Consider the following 25,073-nt stretch of genomic DNA (forward strand, 5'->3'; position numbering starts at 1 on the left):
CCATCTCAGGTCTCCTGTTCCACTTCCCGTGGAGGTTGCTTCACCAGCAGCTCAGACTGTAGCCACTCAACTTCATCGTCTGTGGACAGCTCTTCAGTCACGACTCTCCTCGGCAGCACAAAAGGCACGAAGAGCAGTGAATCGTCATCGACGTCCTGCCCCGGTGTTACTGCCCGGTACTAAGGTATGGCTAAGTACCATGAATCTGCATTTTTCCGGTCGATCCCGCAAGTTGGCTCCCAAGTTCTGTGGTCCGTTTCCGGTGGCAGAGCGAATAGGATTGGTATCCTACAGACTCCGTCTTCCATCATCTTTGCGTGTTCACAATGTGTTTCATGTGTCCCTTCTGAAACCAGTTGTGCACTCCCGTTTTCATCGACTCACTCCTGATGATATCTCAGTCTCATCTCCTGGGGAACCTGTTTACCAAGTACACGAGGTACGCGATGTGCGCTTTCACAATCGTCGATGGGAGTATTTGCTGGCATGGGAGGGCTGTGGGTCTGAGGAGGACTCCTGGGAACCTGCACGAAACATTCTGGACAAGTCTCTGCTAACCCAATTCCATTTGGACAATCCCGGAAAGCCCGGTCCTCTACGGAGGGGGCGTAAAGGGGGGGGTACTGTTACGATCCCGGTCACTAGCTTAGTGACTGGGCTCTTACCTTGTGCTGCCGCGCCGCGAACCGCCGGGTTCCTGGCCTCCAGGGCCGCATGGCAGCGGCGTTTCCACGAGGAAACGCCGCCGAAGACTCCTCCCCTCGACGGGGGAACGCGCGCGCGTGCGAAGGGCCACGTTTTGAGGCGTCTGCACCCGGATGTGCAGACACGCCCCCTGTGACATCAGACGCCGGGTAGGGGATTTAAACGGGACTCTGGCGCTTCCAAAATGCCTTGCAACGAGGTCTCTCTGTTGAGCTCTAGTTGCCTTTCGGATTGCCTGGTTCCTGATTCCTGCTTGCCTGGTTCCTGATTCCTGCCTGCCTGACCCTGGTTCCGCCTGCTGTCTCGGTTCCTGAATTCTGCTTGCTCTACTACTCTGACTTCTGCCTGCCTGCCGCCAGCCTTGACCCCGGTCCGTGACTCCGCTCCGCTTGCCATCTGCCTGCCTTGACTACGGTTCGTGACCTCTACTCTGCTTGCCTGCCGCCTGCCTTGACCCCGGTCCGTGACTCCGTTCTGCTTGCCATCCACCTGCCCCGACTCCGGATTGTATTCTCCTCCTTGGTTTCTTCGAGCTTCTCCTAAGTCCCAGCGGTCCGGGTTCCTACGGGCTCCTCCCGGGGGAACTTCGGGCTTCCAGGGTGAAGACTCCTAAGTCCTAGCGACCCGGGCTCCCACAGCTCCTCTGGAGGAGTCACAGGTTTCCAGGTGAAGACTCGTCTAGACCACAGAGCTCTGCCTCCCTTCCGTCCTCCAGGACGGGCGGCCCAAGGATCCACTTCCTGACTGAACAATCACAACAATGAGACATAAATCTTAATACATACTGGGCCAGATTTTATAATATGCGTGCGGGCATAGATTTGTTCGCGCAAGCCAGCGCGAACAAATCTACACCCAATTTTATAACATGTGCGTGCAGCCGCGCGCATGTTATAAAATCCAGGGTCGGCGCACGCAAGGGGGTGCACAATTGTGCAACTTGCACGCGCTGAGCCGAGCAGCCTTCCTCCATTACCTCTGAGGCTGCTCCGAAATCGGAGTGGCCTCGGAGGGACTTTCCTTCCACCGTGTTCCTTCCCCTCCCTTCCCCTACCTAACCTGCTCCCCAGCCCTAACTAAAACCCTCCCCCTGACCTTTGTTGAAGAGGTTATGCCTAGTGCGTGCCAGATCTCCATCCCCGGCCCGGTGGCTGCTCCGGAGGCCTACGGCCCCGCCCCGGAACGTCCATTTTTTCAAGCCCCAGGACTTACGCATGTCCCAAGACTTGTGCTCGCCGCCAAGCCTATGCAAGATAGGCTCGGCGCGTGCAGGGGTAGGTTTTCAGGGGTTGCGCACATATTTTACGCGTGCAACCCTTTGAAAATCTACCCCAAATGTTGTTGTGAAAGTTCATTGTATCACTGATAGATAAAAATATCATCGGGAAACTGAGGCAGACATTAACTATATCCTGGTTCAGTTTCCAGCCTGGCTGGTATGTCAGTTCAGTTTTTACTTTTTTAACAAAAAATCATCATATATTGAAACTCCTTTAATTATATTATGTGAGTAGAGACCTCATATAATGTGACGAGAGTTGTACTTTCATTTGTATGTTTCTCTCGTTTTACGGTCTAAGCTTATACCACCATGATTTAACCATGATTACCGTCATGGTTAAAAGTTGAGATGAAAGAGGCTATTTTAGCCAAAAAACATCCTTCAAAAATTTGAAGAAGGATCCATCTGAAGAAAATAGGATAAAACATAAGCATTGTCAAGTTAAGTGTAAAACATTGATAAGACAGGCGAAGAGTGAATTTGAAATGAAGTTGGCCATAGAGGCAAAAACTCATAATAAAAACATTTTTAAATATATCCGAAGCATTAGATGACCGAGGAGTTAAAGGGGCTCTTAGGGAAGATAAGGCCATTGCAGAAAGACTAAATGAATTCTTTGCTTCCGTGTTTACTAATGACGATGTTGGGGAGATACCAGTTCCGGAGATGGTTTCAAGGGTGATAAGTCAGATGAATTGAACGAAATCACTGTGAATCTGGAAGATGTAGTAGGCCAGATTGACAAACTAAAGAGTAGCAAATCACCTGGACCAGATGGTATGCATCCTAGGGTACTGAAGGAACTCAAAAATTAAATTTCTGATCTATTAGTTAAAATTTGTATCCTATCCTTAAAATCATCCATTGTACTTGAAGACTGGAGGGTGGCCAATGTAACCCCAATATTTAAAAAAGGCTCCAGGGGCGATCTGGTTGACTATAGATCAGTGAGCCTGACTTCAGTGCCGGGAAAATTAATGGAAACTATTCTCAAGATCAAAATCATAGAGCATATAGAAAGACATGATTTAATGGAACACAGTCAACATGGATTTACCCAAGGGAAGTTTTGCCTAACAAATCTGCTTCATTTTTTTGAAGGGGTTAATAAACATGTGGATAAAGGTGAACCGGTAGATGTAGTGTATTTGGATTTTCAGAAGGCGTTTGACAAAGTCCATCATGAGAGGCTTCTAAGAAAACTAAAAAGTCATGGGATACGATAGGAGGAGATGTCCTTTCGTGGATTACAAACTGGCTAAAAGACAGGAAATAGAGAGTAGGATTAAATGGTCAATTTTCCCAGTGGAAAAGGGTAAACAGTGGAGTGCCTCAGGGATCTGTACTTGGACCAGTGCTTTTCAATATATTTATAAATGATCTGGAAAGGAATACAACAATTGGGGGTTATCAAATTTGCGGATGATACAAAATTATTCAGAGTAGTTAAATCACAAGTGGATTGTGATACATTACAGGAGGACCTTGCAAGACCAGAAGATTGTATACACATGTACTAATTTCTCACTGGATGTGGGACATATGGAAACAGATTTACTGTGATAGTCCAGCAACCATCATAATGCACTGGGTTCCAGGAAATGTACCAGATAACCTATATGAGCTGAAAGCTTCTGTGCAGAAAGATATAATTATCGGTTGCTTTGGAATAAAGTATAATGTCCCTTATTATGCTAGACACTTAATTAACTTGTAAGTTAGAATCATACTTAGCTTAAATATCAATACTGAGTGCTGCTGAATGCCGCGTCGTGCTGTAATCAGAAAATGGTTCCTCGCAGGTCCGCAGTTATATCTCCCATATAGGGCTGTTGAGAAGACGTCCTGTCAAAAGTTCCCTTTCTGGTAACCTTTCACAGTAAATCTGTTTCCATATGTCCCACATCCAGTGAGAAATTTAGTACATGTGTATATGATTTGGTTTTTTTCTCACTTTAAGAGGTTTTTTTCAAATACAAGACTGGAAGATTGGGCATCCAAATGGGGTTAGAGCAGTAGGCTACGAACCAGGAGACCAGGGTTCGAGTCCTGCTGTCGCTCCTTGTGACCTTGGGCAAGTCACTTTACCCTACATTGCCTCAGGTACAAACTGGCGGGCCCGCTCTCCCAGTGCGCGCACAGGACACACTCCTGTGCGTGTGATACAGTAATTTAATTTATTTAAATTAGGGCCGACGGTAAAAAGAGGCGCTAGGGACACTAGTGCGTCCCTAGCGCCTCTTTTCGGACAGGAGCGGCGGCTGTCAGCGGGTTTGACAGCCAACCCTCAATTTTGCCGGCATCTGTTCTCGAGCCCGCTGACACCCATGGGTTCGGAAACCGGACGCCAACAAAATTGAGCATCCGGTTTTCAACCCACAAGCCGCGGGCCTATTTCAATATTTTTTCTTTTTTTTTAAACTTTTGGGACCTCCGACAATATCGCCATGATATTCATTTGGAGGGTGCACAGAAAAGCAGTTTTTACTGCTTTTCTGTGCAGTTCCCTGGCACCGGCAGAAATTAACGCCTACCTTTGGGTAGGCGCTAATTTTTTAAAGTAAAATGTGCGGCTTGGCTCAGATCGAATGTTGGTATATAACAAATAATAATAAGTGCAAGGTGATGCATATAGGAAAAAATAACCCTTGCTGTAGTTACACGATGTTAGGTTCCATATTAGGAGCTACCACCCAGGAAAAAGATCTAGGCATCATAGTGGATAACACATTGAAATCGTCAGCTCAGTGTGTTTCAGCAGTCAAAAAAGCAAACAGAATGTTAGGAATTATTAGGAAGGGAATGGTGAATAAAACGGAAAATGTTATAATGCCTCTATATCGCTCCATGGTGAGACTGCACCTTGAATACTGTGTACAATTCTGGTCGCTGCATCTCAAAAAAAATATAGTTGCGATGGAGAAGGTACAGAGAAGGCAACCAAAATGATAAAGGGGATGGAACAGCTCCCCTATGAGGAAAGGCTGAAGAGGTTAGGGCTGTTCAGCTTGGAGAAGAGACAGCTGAGGGGGGATATGATAGAGGTCTTTAAGATCATGAGAGGGCTTGAACGAGTAGATGTGAATCGGTTATTTACACTTTTGAATAATAGAAGGACTAGGGGGCATTCCATGAAGTTAGCAAGTAGCACATTTAAGACTAATCGGAGAAAATTCTTTTTCACTCAACGCACAATAAAGCTCTGAAATTTGTTGCCAGAGGAAGTGGTTAGTGCAGTTAGTATAGCTGGGTTCAAAAAAGGTTTGGATAAGTTCTTGGAGGAGAAGTCCATTAACTGCTATTAATCAAGTTTACTTAGGGAATAGCCACTGCTATTAATTGCATCAGTAGCATGGGATCTTCTTAGTGTTTGAGTAATTGCCAGGTTCTTGTGGCCTGGTTTGGCCTCTGTTGGAAACAGGATGCTGGGCTTGATGGACCCTTGGTCTGACCCAGCATGGCAATTTCTTATGTTCTTATGTACCACAGTCATATTTTTGTGACTGTGAATTTTTCTTATAATTAAATGAGTTTCCAGTTCCATATATGATGTTTTTTTGTTAAAAAAAATCGATTGAGTACATCATATTCACAGTTCTTTAAGTAACAGAGTTCAGTTTTTACAGCAGAGGGTCTATATTTATATAGTATTTGGAAAAAAAAAAAAAAACAACCTAAAATAATCATCATGAAGGTGAGAGAAAAAGAGTTTAGTGTTTGCTGTTAACCCATAAAAGGGATCTTGTAATTCCTGTGTCCCCACCATAGTAGATTTAATATCTGAGAGAGATAAGGGCAGATTTTCATCTTTACACATTCTACCATTTTACCCTTTGCTTTCCTTCCAGGAATAAATAAGTTTAAAGGCCAACATTTGCACAGTCGCTTTTACAAGACTCCTGAGGAGTTCCGGGGAAAGAAGATACTCGTACTTGGCATGGGGAACTCTGGCGCAGACCTGGCGGTGGAGCTTAGTCATACAGCTGCAATGGTATTGTTACTCCTAATACTTACTGACTGACGTGAAATAAGAGCTTGCAGAGACCTCAAACGATCATGTGAAGCACTATAGCTGCCATTTTTACCCTGGATGGCGCTAGTCTTTCTTCTGTGACCCCAGTCCAGCAGCCTCCAGAGTTGGTCAGGCCAGGTCAGGTACGTTTGCTGGGCGTAGATGGAGGGAGCAAATTTATCACAAGTTAATAAAGGACTAATAAGCCAATTACCAGGGTATGGATCTGTTGTACAGACAAGGTCATGCTGAAATGTAACATGCCAGAGTTATTGTTAGTGCAGCCGTATTAGTGGGCATTAGGGGTGTGCATTCGGATTGACCGCATTAGTAAAACGCAACTCATATTTTTTTTTTACTTAAAAAATTGATTCGACATAAACGATCGGATTTCCCACATATCGAACATAGATATGTTCGATATGTGGGAAATCGCGATTGTTGAGCCAAAATAAAAATATAAACCCCCTCACCCTCCTTAATCCCCCCCCCCGACTTACCACAACTCCCTGGTGATCGAGCGAGGAGTGAGGACGCCATTTCTGCAATCCTTGGCGAGAAGCATGTGACGTCGGTGGCACGTCGAGTGACGCCGGCGTCACGTGATTCCCGGCTCGTTCGCGCCGGACGGCTCGTTCGGCCCAAAAAGAACTTTTGGCCAGCTTGGGGGGGCCTCCTGACCCCCATGTCGGGTCAGGAGGCCCCCCCCAAGCTCCTCCATGTCGGGTCCATTTTTGGGTCAGGAGGCCCCCCCAAGCTGGCCAAAAGTTCTTTTTGGGCCGAACGAGCCGTCCGGCGCGAACGAGCCGGGAATCACGTGACGCCGCGTCACTCGACGTGCCACCGACGTCACATGCTTCTCGCCAAGGATTGCAGAAATGGCGTCCTCACTCCTCGCTCGATCACCAGGGAGTTGTGGTAAGTCTGGGGGGGGGATTAAGGAGGGTGAGGGGGTTTAAATTTTTTTTTTGCACATATGTACATATACCCAACTCATTGGATTTTTTTTATGTCCATATTGGCCGCAAGTGGGACCCCCTTTCGGACATAAAAAATATGAACATAAAATTTTGCTCTGCACATCCCTAGTGGGCATTAATGTATGCTGTCAGGCTTAGTACATACCACTGATTTTAGTGCATGCATTAAATATGTATGCTAAAAAATAGCGCAGGTTTATATGTAGGCCGCATAGTGAAGGATTTTAGGTGCAATATATCACATCTCATAAGGACCATTATTCCATCTTGACACGCAAAGACCTTCTGACAATGTTAGCAACATTTTGAAGTGGAGGAAGCTTATGGCGGCAGGTCTATTTATTTATTTATTTAACAGCTTTTTTTTTTTATATCGGTATTCGTGGGTACATCATATCGGTTTACCTAGAACTATGAGAAATACAAAAAACAGGGGAGGGGGAGTAAAGCGAAAATAACAAGGAAGGTGTAGTGAACAAAGGAGGAGAGGCAAGGAATACAAATGATTAAACAGTTCCACATGACAGGGGAAATAACATAATAATATAACAAGTGCAAGAAACACAAAAGGCTAGCCCGTTCTTCAGCCCCAACCCTGCCTCTCAAGCATTTATTCAGCTTGGCTCTATAGGATATAATGGGAAATAAAACAACTCGAAACTCAGAGAAAATGCATTGGAGATGAATGGTACAGGAAGAATTGCTGCAGAGAAGATGAATATATTTGAAAACATTTTTATAAGAAATTAGCCAGATAACTCTGTTCGGCTAACAGATAAATGGCCATTTATTTAAATATCTACCCCACACTGTATTACTATTTTAATATAAGCAACATCATATTTACAAAGCACATTCGGATTCTTATACTCTATAGGAAACAGAATCACATGGCATTATAGTAAAAGAAAAGTTTATTAGCACGTGTGAGGCGGCATTTGTGTATGTATGCACACGTCAATATACAATCGTGCTCACATGTATGCACACATAGCCGATTTTATAACACACGCGTTTAGGCGTTTAGGCGCATATACGCATGTATGTTATAAACGAATAAAATCACCATGTCCATGTACGAGCACTGGCAAATACATGCACATGTGCGCCTGTGCGTGGGTCTTAAAACTTTCCTCGTTGTGGGGCAAGGACCCTTTCTACTTCTTTATAATTTGTTGCACAGTTCCCCAGTTTAGGGCACTATATACATGGCAAAATAAAAATACTAATAAAAATAATGAAATCAATATAGAGGAGTGAATATTGAATGGTCTTTGGAGGAAAAGATTTCCCAGTTGAGGGGTCAATTCTGTATTTGTCATTTAAAGATGATTGCATAGATAGATGGAGTTAACTCCAGTGCATTCACCCCACTGGAAGGCGCCATTTTGATGTACAATATTGCACGTACAATTGCTGTACATCAAAATGACGCCGTCCAGTGGGGTGAATGCACCGGAATTCATTGTCTCCGGTGCAACCCCAGCGGACAGCATCAGAAAAAAGAAGAGGACAATGAGGGAGCAGCATAGGGCCTGGGCTGACCCGAGGCCTAGGACACGACAGTGGGACCTGGCCTCCAGGCCGGGTTGTGGCATCAGGCCTGGGTCTGGGCTCCAGTCAAGGCCTAGGTTTCGAGACCCGGCCTCCAGGTCTGGTTGCAACATCAGGTCTGGGTCCAGGCTGAGGCCCTGGCATTGGGACTTGACCTACAGGCCAGGTCACAGTGCCAGGCATGGGTCTGGGCCCCACCCTAGGCCGAGGCCCCAGCATTGGGACAGCCTCCAGGCTGGGTTGTGGCTTTAGGCCTGGATCTGGGCTCCAGCCGAGGTCCAGGCTTCGGGACCTAGCCTCCAGATCAGGTCATGGTGTCGAGCCTGGGTCCAGGCTGAGGCACTGGCATCGGGACCCAGCCTCCAGACTGGATCACAGCTTCGGCCTGGGTCTGGACCCCAGTCCCTATATCAGGACCCGACCTCCAGGCCAGGTAACAGTGTTGGGCCTAGGTCTGGGCTCCAGTCTAGGCTGAGGCCCTAGTGTCAGGACCTGACCTCTGGGCCAGGCCCCAGGGTCGGGCCTGGATTCAGACGAAGCATCAGGCTTGCATAGGCCGAGGGTGGAGTAGGCTACTGTGACCTCAGCCTATTCAAGGCCGAGGTTTCGGCCTGGTCCTAGACCTTGCTGGTGGATCTTCTCTGAAATGGGTAAGTGGCGGCCGGGGTGGATTCTGCCCCCAGCATTTTTCTGGATAGGCAGGTGGGAGCCTCCTTTTTCAATTTTAGGCCATTTTTCGGTGTTTCATTTTTATTGCTTGATTTGTTTTTATCGCACAAATTAAACAAATCAAGCAATCCATGAACCGAATTTGGTGGGGGGGAAAAACCCCGAAAACGAATATTTTTCCACCGCACAATCCTAGCTGTTACTGCAATATTCAGGTGTCCACAAGCAAACCCATTGCTGTGGGATCCCCCTAAGCTTTCCACAGACACTGCAGCAGCCACTATAATAAAAATGTATGCATCACATAGCTTGCCAGCATCTTATAGAAAATGACTGAATCTCCCAGTGCACCTGGGATCCAGTTCAAAGCGAGGTATTCCTGGTCAACAAAGTCAAGTTTTGAATCAACTGATCCTGTCTCTGCCACTTTTTAGCACCTGCTATAAAATGAAATTATTTTCTTATCACTAGAATCACATTACAAAGAAAGGTCCTCAACTATTTTTCATGTAACGTCTATGCTGTTGATATCATACCACATCGTGGTTTAGGAGTATGATCATCATCAAAAGGATGGAGGCCAAAGATCTACCATTCTAGACTTGAAATATATGCATCAAAACAGGCATTTCCCACCATGCTCAAAACATCTAGGGCTACCATCCACTTACCTTTAGCAATAAAATCTGAATATGTTACCCAGCATCAAGCCATGGGGAGAAGCAGCAAAGGCGAACCGAAGAGTTCATACACTACTCTACCTTTCAAATGTCTTATACCCACTCACTTAAAAGCATATCCATTAATTCAAGGAACAGAAAGCAATTAAATAATTATTTCAGATAATCAATACAATCATTAATATCCACAGATATTTTTTAAAGAAACAACTTGTTGGGAAAATAAACAGGCCGATACAGTAAAGTCCGCGGGAGAGTGGGCAAACGCGATTCAGTATTTAAATTAGGCCCGGCAGTAAAAACGGGAAAAGGAGGTGCTAGGGACACTAGCGTGTCCCTAGCACCTCCTTTTTGACAGGAGCGTCTGCTGTCAGCGGGTTTGACAGCCGACGCTCAATTTTGCCGGCGTCGGTTCTCAAGCCCGCTGACAGCCACGGGCTCGGAAACTGGACGCTGGCCGAATTCACATTTTTTTTTTTTAAACTTTTTTTTACTCTTCGGGACCTCCGACTTAATTTTGCCAAGAGATTAAGTCGGAAGGTGCACAGAAAAGCAGTTTTTACTGCTTTTCTGTGCACTTTCCCGGTGCCAGAAGAAATTAGCGCCGACCTTTGGGTCGGCGCTAATTTCTGAAAGTAAAATGTGCGGCTTGGCTGCACATTTTACTTTCTGTATCCCGCGCGCTATTAGGTGCCGCGGGTTGGACATGCATTTTCCTCCCCTTACTGAATAAGGAGTAAGGGAAAACACGCATCCAAAAGCAGGTTAACAGTGCGCTCCGATGCACACTGTACTGTATCGGCCTGAAAATGCTCTAAAAAATAATCCCACAATCCCAACTTTGACCCATAGGGTTTCAATAGTATTATTAACCAAAGTGAAAAACCTTGATCTTCTCATTCTCTGAAGCTGGATTTGTTCAGTGACACAAGCAGCTATTTCTGATTTTTTTTTTAATCATTTATTTATGAATTTTATGAATTTTCAATTTACAATAAGTAATGCTCCAGAACGCAGCTGCGAGAATCCTTACAAACTCCAAAAGAAGAGAGCATATTACACCCATCCTCAAAGATCTGCATTGGCTCCCTATAAGCTTTAGAGTCATGCACAAAGCCCTTACCATCATTCACAAAACCATTCACCACCAGATCCACTTAGAGTTGCAACTCCCATTCAGGCTCCACACTTCCACAAGACCTATCAGGGACATATACAAAGGATCTCTACACGCCGCCCCCGCTAAATCCACTCATCTAACAAGCACTAGAGAACAGGCCTTCTCGACAGCGGGACCCAGCATATGGAATGCCATCCCACCAGACCTCAGACAGGAACATTGCTTGCAAACATTCAAAAAAAAACTTAAGACCTGGCTGTTTCACCAAGCCTTCCTGTAACTTTCCCAGTACAAGCTAGGCTATTGATTAGGCCGCAGACACCAGGCATGTAACTAGACAATCCTCAGCAAAGTCACTGTTACTGTACAGTTATTGTTATGGAGTTCCTTTTTCCGCCTCTAGCGCATTCTTCTCCTCTACCCATTACCCCTGTTTTATTGTAACTTTCCAACAACTTGTTGATGCTTAAGTATGTTAAGGTTAAAGTTAAAGTTTCTTATCACAATGTTCTTTGTAAACCGATTTGATATGATATTTTTCATGAAGGTCGGTATAAAAAAAAGTTTAAATAAATAAGTAAATAACAATTCAAGTTACATTATTTAAATTTCTTTGAATATTTTTTAGGTATACAGGATAATTCATATACAGAACCATAGACTATCAATATAACCATCAATGAATTACATTACCTGTATCCTGTTACCAAACAAAAAATGGGAGCACAGAGCAAATTTAAACCAAAATATAATAATGAAGTTACTCAAATATAACAGGAATTTGTAGATATAATATTATTACCAACTAATGGTTAGGTTAGGCATTATTTTCCCTCCTTTGGTTCCTTCGTTCTTCCAGGAACTTCTCTAAATGAAGTGGGTCATAATACACATATCTTGCTCCTTCCACCCGCATGACACACTTACAAGGGAATCTTATCATTATCTGAATGCCAAATGTCCTAGCAATATTGGCCAGAGCAATGACTCTTTTCCTTTTTTCTTGTGTCTCCTTGGAGAGACATCTGGATAAATCCAGATTTTTTTGTCCCATGTAGAGAGAGGATCTTTTCAACATAAAGGCTTTTAAAACCTTATCTCTATCTAAAGACATTGCAAACTTGACCAAAAGAGTACCTTTCATCTCCACTTGGGAGATATATGATGTTTCAATTAGCTCGGTTACATTTAAGGAAATATCCAACTGCTCTGAAGTAGTAACTTTCTTTTCATTAATAAAATAAGCATTGGTAATTTGTGGAAAATTTTCAGGCTGCCATGTCAAAATTTCCAAAAAATAATTTTTCAGTTGTTCCCTGGCTGAAACCATCTTACATTTGGGGAAATTAACAAATCTTAAATTTGTATATCTAACATGATTTTCCAGTACTTCAACTTTTTTATTTAAAGCTAATTCCCCCTTAATGATTGAAGATTGTACCTTTTCTATAGAGGAAATATTCTCTTGCACTTTTGTCAGAACTGTCCCATAGTTAACTACCATGGGATTCAAATTTACTAAAACATTTTGCATCTCTTTAATACTATTGTTCAACTTCATTATATTATTTTGCAACATATTCATAGCACGCCATAACATTTCCACTGTCACTGTTTTTGGATTACCTAGCAGGGCCTCAGGCATTAGAGGTAAAAAAAACTTCATTAGTCTGTTCCTGGACTACGTTGTTCCCCACTGGGGGACTTATTACCGTTCCTGTTGATGGTATAGAGATCCTGGATCTTTCCAAGGTCTCTCCAATACCTTGCACCTCTCTGAAGGGAAGGAGTCCAAGGTCCTTACCCTGATCTTGCAGCATCATACCATCACAGTCCTCCTCGAACGAACTCAACTGTTCCATCGGTATCCGTGTATCAGCTGTGCCTGAGACCCCGATGGGTATGCTGATTTTCGGAGGTGGAGGAATAGTTGGAGCCTCGGGACTTAAGCTCACTTCTCCCAATAATGGTGGGGTTTGCTCTCCTCCAACCATTATAGCGGGACTCTCCAGGGTTAAAGATTCTACAGGTGGGTAAAAGTTTGTCAACATTGTTTGCAATGGGGAAGGTCTCGCAGGGGTCGAGGCTTCCGGATGTACCATCCCCTTCCATTTTGTATGCGGAATAATTTACTTAAAATGCACAAAGGAAAAAAGTCCAAAAAACAAGTTGATACTTTTACTCACGATTCCTGCTGCCGATACATCAATATGGAGTTAGAGAAACTGACCGGGCATCACACCTATATCCACATCAAGGAAGAGAGGTGCCTTCTCGCCTTCGCTGGCCTAAGCCGGTCCAAGCCACGCGCCCCTTACGGAGCACGCGGCTTAGGCAGCGCGCGCCGTCTGCCAATGGATTTATGGGCAGAAGCTCTCCTCTGACGTCATCCGGCTCTGCCCTCTCACAGCCAGGGGGGGGGGGGGGTCGGGTCACTCTCCGAGGGTTCGCCGCGTGAGGTCCGAGTTATTCCGGGCAGTTCTTTCAACGGCTCCCCTATTTCTGATTTTAAGGAGGACAGCATGCCTGGAAGTTATGGAGGCAAAGGATATGGGAGGAAAGTGTGTCATTAACCAATATCGGGGAATAAATAAATACATTTATTTATTATTCTAAACTTGCTTTTTTAACCACTCACCCCATCGATTGTGGCGTGCACGATAAAATTATCATCCTCAAGGTAAGGATGGGTCTGAGTTAATTCTGCCCTCTTAAAATTCTAAAATCAGGTTTTAGCTGGATAAATCTACCCATTTAAAAATGTGTCCCCCTTAACCAGCAAATGTGCGTGGTAAAAGCTACAACCTGCACAAATTTAGCAAGGTAAAAAAAGGAGTCAGTGGTAGGTGCTATGTGTTAATGGGGAGGACTCTCAAATTTAGCTGGTTAACGCAGTATATTCAGCATTAATTAACTGAATTTCACTGGGTTTCCCCAGCCCATGCAAACAGGCCTCAAGCTCTCTAATTAGATTTGAACAGGTAGATTTAGGTAGATATTGAGCCTCTCAGCCAAGTAAGTGCAGCTGAATATCTGTATAAAGACAGCCATCAATGGATTTTTGAATATCAACCCCTACTGAATTATGTGTCAGGAAAGGTGTGGGTAACATGGGAAAGAATGAAGTTAACCATAGAAGGGAGAGAGCATCAGGTCACCACATCAGTTGAAACCTTCATTATTTTTACAGGTCTTCCTCAGCACTAGAAGAGGTGCCTGGTTAATGAGCAGAGTCTATGACAATGGTTTTCCCTGGGACATTGTGTACACAACTCGTTTAAAAAATTGGTTCCGAAATATCCTTCCTCCATCCATTGCAATTTGGTTGAATGCAAAAAAGATGAACGAACGGTTTGATCATTCCAACTACGGCTTACAGCCCCGAGACAGGTACGGGCGTATTTCATTTTACTGTGCAGTGAATGCACACTTAACTAAGATAGAGTTGCATGAAAAAGCATAATCATTAGGGATGTGAATCGTTTTTTGATGATTTAAAACAATCGTCAGATATATTTTAAATCGTCAAAAATCGTTAGAGCCGTGATACAATAGCAATTCCCCTGATTTATCATCAAAAAATCATAAAGAGGGGGAGAGCGGGAAAACCAGCACACCAAAACAACCCTAAAACCCACCCCGACCGACGTCGGCCCGTATGACATAGTGAGGGCAAAGGTAGCGCCGGCGCCATTTTGAATATTGGCAATACGGCCCGCGTGCAGGAGGTCGCTCCCGGACCCCCGCTGGACTTTTGGCAAGTCTTGTGGGGGTCAGGAGGCCCCCCCCCAAGCTGGTAATTTAAAACATTTTGGGGGGATTCGGGAGGGTGGGGGATTTGTTTTAAAGGGTCGGGGTGGGTTTTAGGGTTGTTTTGGTGTGCCGGTTTTCCCGGCCTCCCCCGATAAAACGATTTTTTAACCAAAAAAACTAAGATGATCAGATTTCCCCCCCCCCCCCCCTTCAGCCAAAATCGATCGTTAAGACGATCGATCACACGATTCACATCCCTAATAATCATGTCAATCATGGGGAGATAGCATGCGGTGGCCCCCGGCTTCAGCGAGGGTGCGGAGGGACAGAATAAGCAGGCTGGATTCCAGACCCACACAAAAATACTTTTCATTTCTTATAGAAGAAAAACTGCAAAGTCTGCTTATCTCTAGGGTTGCCAACTGTCCAGTTTTGGACCACACAGCCAGGTTGTCAGGCATTCTGTACAGTGTCCGGTCAAAAGTACTGACCGGACACTAAATGTCCAGTTTTGCAGGTGGATGCTCCTTTTTCCGCACAGCCTCTTAGTTAGAAGAAGAGGAAGGCAGGTCAGAGCCTCTGGGAGGAGAGCTGTGCTGTATCCCATGCTGTGATTGGACAGCATAGGGAGAGGAGGAGGTGCTCAGCCCAGCCCTCAGCTCCCAGTGGTTCTGCAGATACAGAGATGGATCTAAAATGCATGTAATTGAGGGGGCACCATTCTCCAGCCACACCCCTGGTCCTCTAGTGTCCAGTCGTGGCCTATGGAAAAGTTGGCCACCCTACTTGGCTCAGGAGTTTCTGTCTCAAAAACGAGGATATTCATATATGCACCTCCAGTCCTGGACCTTCCTGTTCCTCTCCAGACCGGAGCATTTATTCCTCTCCGCAGGGAAATGCCCTGGTGGGCTGAGTTCCCACTGGCTGATTTTTAAGGTGGACCAGGCTAGATGCTGACCCTGGCTTTTGAAGCTATTCCGGAGGTTTAAAGTAGATGCACTTTTACGCATGGTTGGTTCAGATCTTTCAGATAAACAGGAACTCTTTATTTCATGGGTGCCTCGTCAAAGGGCTTTATTGAGTGAGACCTTGCTTTTTTTGTCCCCTACTTCTTCCCATGTAATAGATGACAAAATGCACCGAGGTCTGATTGTCGATACTTGATTTTTTTATAATCATGCCCAGATTTTCATCATCTAATCTGCTTCCAATAGGTTGATGATATTCAATGAGCAGGAAAGTTTACTGCATACCAGAGAGGCAGTCAGAAGAGAAGGCTTAGGGAGGGGTTTGGAGTGATTTATAGATAATTTATTTTTAAAATATATATCCTAGCCAATGCCAAAGCTCTAGGCGGCATATAGCATAAAATACATAACTGATAAAAACAGAACAAATGCATGAATTTTACAATTTTTAAACCAATGCATGTACATTCTGCTGGAAGAAGTGCCCGCATATATTCGTAGGTGTAAAGGTGACCGCTCAACGTGAACATTTCATGTGCTTTCTCAATGAAAATTAGTATTAACTACCTGCAGATTTTGCGTTCTTTGAAAATTATCCCTTGTACTCTTTGAAGAATACATCAAGGGGTAATTGTCCTTGGTGTATAATGCTATGGGGTTTTTTTATCTCAGAGTTGTGGGGAAGTATTCTATGGTCTTGTTTATGATGTTGCCATAAAAGGTGACTGATTGCTGTCATTTCCTGATAATGAGAATTTTATCCTGCTGTTTTCTCTGTGTTCCCCGTCTTTTGCCTGTCTTTCTATCTAGCACCCAGTGGAAAGAGCCATTATTTAACGATGACCTTCCAAGCCGCATAACTTGTGGTTATGTAGTAGTGAAGCCAAATGTGATAGAATTCACCGAATCCTCGGTGAAATTTGAAGATGGAACAATTGAGGAAGGCGTTGATGTTGTCATCTTTGCGACAGGATACAGATATTCTTTTCCTTTCCTGGACGAGTCCATTATCAAAGTCGAGAACAATAAGGCTTCCCTTTTTAAGAACATCTTTCCTCCTGACCTGGACAAGCCAACGCTGGGAGTTCTTGGCCTTATCCAGCCACTTGGAGCCATCATGCCAACGGCAGAGCTTCAGGCTCGTTGGGCCACTAGAGTGTTTAAGGGTAAGTGATTAGGGAATCTCTTTAAAAGAAAAACATTTCAGGAGTGAAAAAAATATGGCCTAATGATTAGAATTCAGGACTAGGAGTCAGTATTTCAAGTGGCCAATGTTTTCAGTGGCCAGAAAGTCCATATTCTAAAGCATTTAGCTGGATAATGAGAAGTTATTCAGCCAAATGAAGATCTGGGAATTTATCGGATTAAATTCTAGCCAGTTAATGGCTGGGAGGAGTTGAGTTAGCCAGAAAAGTTATCTGGATAACTCCGTTATTCAATTAGGCCAAAGAGCTACCCTAAAGTTAGCCCGCTATCTTTAAGATACCCAACTATATTCAAGAGTGTGGCTGCACTATTCAATATACCTCCACAGTAAGCCAGATAAGTTTACCCAGCTAAGACCTGGATTCATCAAGTTGAGATGTACTGTCATGGGAGGGGGTCTCACTATTGTGATGGGGGGGGGTGTGTTACTATAATAGTGGAGCCTCTCCCCCCAAAAAAAGATTACAACTCTATGGTGCGTTCTTTTGTCTTGCTGCCAAACACCAAGGGACAAAAGAATGTGGTGAGCAGCCCTTTAAGTGTGATGGTGGCCACAATCTCAAGGGACCACCATTGCCTTAAGAGACTGGCCACTAGATGTTGGCAGCCCTGACTTCTCCACGAAAAAAATAAATGTTTAAAAATCACACGCATCAACACCCCCCTCCAAAATTGAACATTAAAGTCATTTGGGGTTCAGGGGTACTCTCTGCCCAATAGTCACCCCACTCACCCCTGAACCCCTCCCGCACCTCCCGAACATTTTAAAAATAGCTGAAGGTTCCTCATTGGAGCTGGAGTGCCCCTAATACCCCATCCAGTCAATGCCATTTTTCAAAATGGCACCGACCTGACCTTGCCCCTGCCATGTCATAGAGGCAAGGTCCGTGGATTGGACCTAGCCCTCATCCCCCGCTCAGCTTATCTTTCAGGCTCAGCTTTAGGTTTTTTTTTAGGTAGCAGCCTTTTAAATGTAATGCGGGAGCTCTAATGTTGCACTTATTGAAAATTGAAAAGGTGTTGTTTTATCACGACTGACTACTTTCTTATTTATTTATTTATTTATTTAACATTTTTATATACCGGGATTCATGCAGAATTTGCATATCATCTCGATTTACGTTGTAACTGAAAACGACAAGCATGAAGGAATGCAAGTTACATAAAACAGGGTATTAAAATTGGAAAACAGAATACATGGGTAAAATAACTTAGTACATGGGTAAATTAACATGGGTATAATAACTTAGGGTAGATTAACATGGGTATAATAACTTAAAAATCTTGGTCAGCCATAATCAAATATTAGCATCAAATTGCCTATTAATGACCCTCTTTGCATGCATTGGCATTATTCATGCATGGAACTCACACTCAAAGAAGATCATTGCATTAGAAGAGGCAGCCAGAGCAGGGCTATGCATAATATTGCTTATATCACACATTTAACGTGTGTTAGAGCACTACCGTGGCTTGCTGCATCTCCCAGTAAATTTACTATACGAACTGAATATTGGGTCCACATTTAGGGCTGTTGGTAGGATGAGATCCAGAAATTTCAAGCAACATTAACCAGCGACTTCTGCTGCACAAAGCTGAATAATACTACTCAAAACAGACAGATCAGAAAGAGGCTAGAAATGGCCTGCCAGAGGCAAAAAACCCTGTCCTAATGCTGGAAAACTGAATCTGGGATAGGGGTTGTATTGAAAGGGAACAAAAAAAGGAATCTGAGTACAGGGATGCCGAGACTAGAAAAGAAAATATGTAGTGACTGTGGTGTGTTTAATAAGGTTAATAGATAAGAAGATGGCCATTGTCAGAGACAAAGTGAAATTGGCAGGTCTGAACTTTTACATGTCACAGATATTTATTTCTTAATTTTATTTTTTTTCTATACCGATGTTGGTATATACATTCACACCAGTTTACAATAACTCCTTAAAATAAAAATACATAAAATTCATAGAAAACAAAATTTAAGATACAAAAAAGTTTCATAAAAAGAACACGGTAATTTAACCAATCATGCGAAATAAGAAGTACAGTCATATAAATAATTAAAAATGAAAATAAAAATATCTAACGAATTAGATGAATGTACACTGCCCACAGATTACCAGGAATGCGTACAAATATGCGCGACTGAGATCCATACTGACTTCTATACTGACATCAGGCGACGTACAAACTTGACACTTGGTGCACAAAACATTTCTCAGATCTTTAGCATCAACCAAGCGAGTGGATCCCATGATATATCACATGTGCATCATCAGTGCCAGGTCCTAAACCTCCAACGTGGAGACTAAGGGCCTGATTTACTAAGCTTTTTTCTCCCCCATGCACACGGAGAGGGTTTTACAACTGTACAGGTGCGGGTAAAGTCTGGGTGTACCTTATACATGGACTTTACCCCGAATTTTCAAAGTGAACTTCTGCACATAAATGCCCTTTGAAATCCCCAAGTGTAAGTAGGCTGGTAAGTGGATCAACTCAGCCAGTCAGCCATGCAAAGTGGTGCCTACTCTAACGAGGGCATAACTTGAGTGGGTTAATTTATGCGTAATTTCGAGAATAAAAGAGTACACGCCGGACTTTGCAAGGCTGGAGAACTGGGCCTCTAAACGGAAGGTGAAAATGTGTAAAGCGATGCGAGCAGGGAAAAACAAGCTGCCCAGGTTACTGCATAGTCCGCAGGTACACTTCACCTGTGCTCCTCAAACAAGTTTTGAAAGTAATTGTTCGTGCGTACTCGTACTTTTTCTTCAGATACCCTTTTCCAAACCACAACAATGCACGCAGTTGTGAAATCCTGCGTGTCGCTTTCTCCCCCAGCCTAATCCCACCCCAGAAAAATGCAAATAAAAGTCCATGCACCGTGCAGAATGCACCTATTTTAACCCATATCCAGATTGGGCAATTTTCACATGTAAAATGCTGTTCTCCTGATGGAAATGGCTTTAAAAATTGCCCTTTGCATGTACACAGTGCTGGATTCCACATTAGGAATCACCACTCAGCAAAAGCATCTTACAATCGTTGTGGACAATGCCCTGAAATCCTCCCTTCTGTGGGCAGCAGTAATCCAAAAAGCAAAGAGAAGGTTAAGACTTATTCTTAATGGCTCAGAGAATCAGACTGAGAATCTCGAAATGCTTCTGTACAGAGGTTTGGTGCAACCACACCTTGTGTCTCCGTATCTCATAAAGATATAAAGCAAAAGCAGATAAGGTACAGAGAAGGGCAGCAAAAATGATTCTGTGGATTTATTTGTTTATTTATTTAGCAGTTTTTATATACCGAGGTAGAGCAAAAATCGCCTTCACTCCGGTTTACATTTACAACAACCTGTTACATCCAAAGCATTTAACAGTAACTGAAACTGGTTCCGAACAGCAACTTAATCAAAATCAATATCTACAGTATAACGAAGTATATATCCGTGCTCAAATCATGTAAGGGGACAGCTGATAATGAGTGAAAAATCGATAAGGTTTCAGTGAGTCAGTGAGATAGTCTTTGGAAGGATATTGCATGCCCAAAGTGGGACATGCAAAGGGTGTGGTCTGTTGTCTTATCCTATGCCATCTTTGAATGTTTGGCTGAATAGCCATGTTTTGAGATCTTTTTTAAAGATTTAAAGTTTTCTTGTGAGCTCAGGTGTTGAGGTAAAGAGTTCCATAATTTCGGGCCAATGATAGAGATGGCTCTGTTTCTTGTGGAGGACAGTTTGGCTAGCGGTAGTGGATGGATCAGTTTCCTAATGAAGAAAGGCTACGTGGGTCAGGTCTCTTCAGCTTGTTGAAGAGATGACCGAGCGGGAAAATGAGAGAGGTTTATAAAATCATGAATTTGTAGGACAAAGTCATAGAGAATCTTTCAAATAGTTTTAGTCTGAGGAAACACCCATGAAACTAATTTTCCAGTCAATGCTCAACTAACCTGTGGGTATAGCTAAGATTCTGGAGGACAGGTCCTTTAACAATGGACTTTAAAATCACCAGCAATTACTTCTGGGTGTGAGCAACAGGGAATGGTGCTCCTCTCCCCATTTGGATCCCCCTGGGTACTTCCACGAGCCCTGCGATGGGCAACAATTATCAGACAAGACCCTGTGCTACATGAGCAGCGTGGCACATTTTACGATGATGACCATCCCTATTAAGTTTCATATTCAATATGCTGCCGTTACTAATATGCAGTGCTATCTTCAAAGGATTAGCTGTTAAATTTGTATGGGGTGGGAAAATACCCCACGTGAGTATGAAAGAACTTCGAGTCTCCGGTGGTCATGGAAGACATAAACTCCTGCATATGGAAATGTACTACTGGGCTCAAGCAGCATTTGTGCCCTGCTCTATCATTAGAAGAAGCAAACCTAGCCCTGGGAAGCTTGTATTAGAACCAGGCTGCAGGCAAGGAGCACATGGACGACACTTTCAAGAAAAAAACATGACCTGCTACATACAATCCCATGTTAACTCATCACAAAAACCTATGGAGGTCATAATCCCAGTACCTTCTTCCAGTTAATTGCTTTCTGTCTACTTCCTGGCTACTTTAGCCCCCAAGTTTATCCCCCTTGTTATATGTAACTCTGCTTCGGCTCTCTTGTTTGGTTAACTAGTTAAACCCCTAAGTTCAATGTAAACCGGTCTGATATGAATCCCTTCATGAAGACCGGTATAGAAATATGTTAAATAAATAAATAAATATGCAGAGACGTTCTCCAGATAAAGTTACCCAGATAACTTTAGCCAAATATTCAGGGATATCAGGGTAAAATTCAAATGAAGTTACTTGGGTAACTTTGCTGCTCACCGGGCTTTTGAATGTTGAAAAAACAGGGGCTAGTGGTGTCTCAGCCTTCCCACCGTCCCGCCTCGCAGGGTGAAAAAATGTTGTGGGGATTGAGCAGCCTTGATTCCCCTCCCTGATGCTCCTCAAGCTGTTTTGTTTTGGTTTTTTTTTCTAATTTTTTATTTATGCTTATTCAACAAAATAGGAATATTATTTATAGTTATTTATTTAACGCTTTTTTATATACCAGCATTCGTAGGACACATCATGTCGGTTTACAGGTAACTGAGAAAGGAAATTACAATGAACGATGAAAGAAGGCTAAATAGATAATTTCAAGTTGGAGGGTGTATAGAAAAGCAGTATTTTCTGCTTTTCTGTACACTTTTTTGAGCTGCTCATAAATTAACACTTGATCATAAATTAACGCCAGCCCTTGGATTGGCCACACATTTTACTTACCCTGAGTGACTAACTACTAGCCTCATCAGCATGCATTTGCATGTGATGTGTGCTATTAGTTTCCAGGGGGGTTTGACTGTGCACTTTCGATGCGCTAAACCCCTTACACTGTAAGGGGTAATAGACGCCCATCGAAAACACGTGGCCAACCGCATGTTAAGCAGTGCGCACGGCCGAGCATACTTTACAGAATTGGCCCAATAGTGGGGTAGAAGGGGGGTTGCTCAGCCTGGCAACATTTAAAACAATATCTTGGGGCAGGAAGGAAGGTGGCCCATGACCTAGCTGTCTTGGATGTCCCGATAAAGTTTTCCAGCCAGTGCTGAATATCTGTGCTGCCTGGATGAAATTAAGCCACGCTCTGGGAATGCCTCTAGCACCACTCGTTTTTATCTGGCTAAATTATTTAGTTGGGGAGTTAGGGGAAATATTCATATCTCAGGTTTTATGTAAGAACTCCAAAAGTTAGCCAGACAAACCCTTTGAATATAGACCTCGTGGATTTACAGTCATAATCCAGCCAATGTAGGTCTCAAATGCATGGAAACCACTGTGCTCTGGAATTATGAGGAGATTAAAACTGGAGGATTTGCCTTATACTGGAGCTACTGGGAAGAGTGGTGCCCATGTCAGTTAGGGCATATTCTGGAAGAAGTATGGCAAAGGTCCACATTCAGCAGTGTGGGAAGCAAAACGTTTCCCTGGTAATTTCACCTGAAAAATTCAGTGGTGCTTGCCAAGGTAACTTTGGGCAGCATTGTATCCAACCACACTTACTCCGGCAAGCTTAGATAACGATCGATATCTGCAATACCAGGCTAAACTGAAGCCCCACCTCCGAAATGCCCTCCACACTCCCTTTTTTTAACTGTCTAAATTATCCCTAGGTAACTTTTCTCCCAGGCAAAAGTTAGCTGGCAAGAGAAATGTTTGTCCAGGGGACTCAAAAGGCCTTTGAATATGAACCGGCAATGTTACGTGAGATGTTGGAGAGATTTGATATGGGAGAACGGGAAAATCCTCTTTTGTAAAGAACCCCATAAAGATCAAATCTACATCTAACTGTGTAGTACCACGGAACGGATGAGCTCTGCCACAACTACAGCCACACTGGGAAAGAGGTCTAAAGGATGACGCAGTCTGCTGCAGGGAGGGCAATTTACAGCCCCAGGGGACTTAACCAGATAACTGCTTACTTACCCTTGCAAATTTCTTCTGAAAATGTATCATCTTTGTGAATTGCATGCTTGTTTGTGCGTACATAAACATCTGCATTATTTGGTGAATCAGACCCTTAATTGTCTAGGATTGAGAAAAATGACTAATGACACATAAGAAGTCTTTATAACTTCTGTGCATGGTTGTTTACTCTTGAAAAATAATTTAAAAAGTGAGCACTGTTATACCAATAACCCTCTTCCAGCCTACAAGAGAAGAAAATTGCTCTCTCCACATGAGTGGGTGGAGGGGATTCTCCCAGGATCCCTGCATTTTATCATTTGGATGGGGGGAGAACGTGTGCACATATCTGAGCAGGACAGAAGATTGGTAGAACTTCTCAAAACTCAATATTTTTTGTTTTCCAGGGTTGTGTAAGTTTCCTTCACATAATGAAGTAAGGGAAGACATTGAGAAGAAGAAAGAAATATTATTCAAGAGGTAAGAAATATTTAATGGGCCCATTTTTGCCCATAGACACAAAATGGGAGAAAACCTTTGGTACACACACACACCAACATCTGTAATGTTTGTCCATTAAATAAATATTTTGTTCTCAGTTCTTTTTTGCAGTTGGTACAGTTTCTATAAGTCATGCACGGCAAACATATTTAAATGTATTTGCTTCTCCAACCATACTGACCTTTCAGCTAACTAAGGGGTCATTTACCAAGTCATGGCCTAGAATCATCAAATCGTGATATTTATTCGAAGGAGGGGTACCACTATCATGGGGGGGGGGGGGTGTCACTGCAATAGTGGGCCCCCTCCTACGAAAACACATCTGTGGTCGATGCCACGTTCTTGAGTGTCGTGGCCAAATACCACAACACAAAAGACCATGGCGAGCAGCCCTTTAATGTTATTGTAAAGCATGTTGCTACTTTATGTTATTTGTAAACCGATGAGATGTTCCCAATGACTGTCGGTATATAAAAATGTTTAAATAAATAAATAAAATGATGGCCCCCAACCTCATGGGACCAACATCGTCTTAAAGGGCCGCTGGCCACCATTAAAAAGAAAGCCATGGCCAAATGAGGATGTTGAGCAGGGGTCATTGCTGCCCCCCATTTCAACCCCAGGTTGCCAATTGAAGAGCCCCAAGTTCACCAAAATTAAAATAAAGTAAAAAGTATGCATACGATGGGCCCCCCCTCCCCTGCCCCCTTGGTCCCCCGATAGAGACAGGCTCCCCAGCAGACAAATCCCTGCTCTCCCCTCACCCACAGCCCCCCAATAGAGGACTCCTCCCTCTTGGCCTGAGTCCAATCCCCAGAACTTACCCCTATCACATGGCTGGGGCAAGTTGAGGTCGGTGCCATTTTGGAAAATGGCACCGACTGGGACGTGTGCAAGAGTGCACCCTTCCCCAAGGCAGGATCGATGCTAAAGTAAGGGGATCTCTGGGAGGGTTGTGATAAAATATGTGCATCAAATTGCCTAGTAATGACCTTCTTTGTATGGATTTGCATTATTCATACATGCAAATCACATGCAAAGAAGGTCGTTGTAATAGGGGAGGGTATCTGGGTGGGGAAATGCAAAATATTGCATTACAGTCTATTATCCTGCCATAAGGCCCTAACACAATTTGATGAATGACCCAGTATGTTAGGCACTTACCTTGCAGTAGCGATAACGTGCAGTAGTTTAAATAT

At 43.6% G+C, this 25,073-nt stretch overlaps 1 protein-coding gene across 3 annotated transcripts in view; it reads left to right on the top strand.

The window, feature by feature from the left end:
- LOC115099900 (dimethylaniline monooxygenase [N-oxide-forming] 2-like) overlaps positions 1-25,073 on the top strand; it is a 65,787-nt gene that overhangs the window by 35,115 nt on the left and 5,599 nt on the right. For all 3 annotated transcript variants that reach the window (XM_029617878.1, XM_029617879.1, XM_029617880.1), the window contains 4 exons: positions 5,836-5,978; positions 14,193-14,392; positions 16,534-16,889; positions 23,781-23,853. In XM_029617878.1, the coding sequence (XP_029473738.1) occupies positions 5,836-5,978; positions 14,193-14,392; positions 16,534-16,889; positions 23,781-23,853 (772 nt within the window). The remainder of the gene's footprint in view (positions 1-5,835; positions 5,979-14,192; positions 14,393-16,533; positions 16,890-23,780; positions 23,854-25,073) is intronic.

Source organism: Rhinatrema bivittatum, chromosome 10 (assembly GCF_901001135.1).
Source record: "Rhinatrema bivittatum chromosome 10, aRhiBiv1.1, whole genome shotgun sequence".
Taxonomy (NCBI): domain Eukaryota; kingdom Metazoa; phylum Chordata; class Amphibia; order Gymnophiona; family Rhinatrematidae; genus Rhinatrema; species Rhinatrema bivittatum.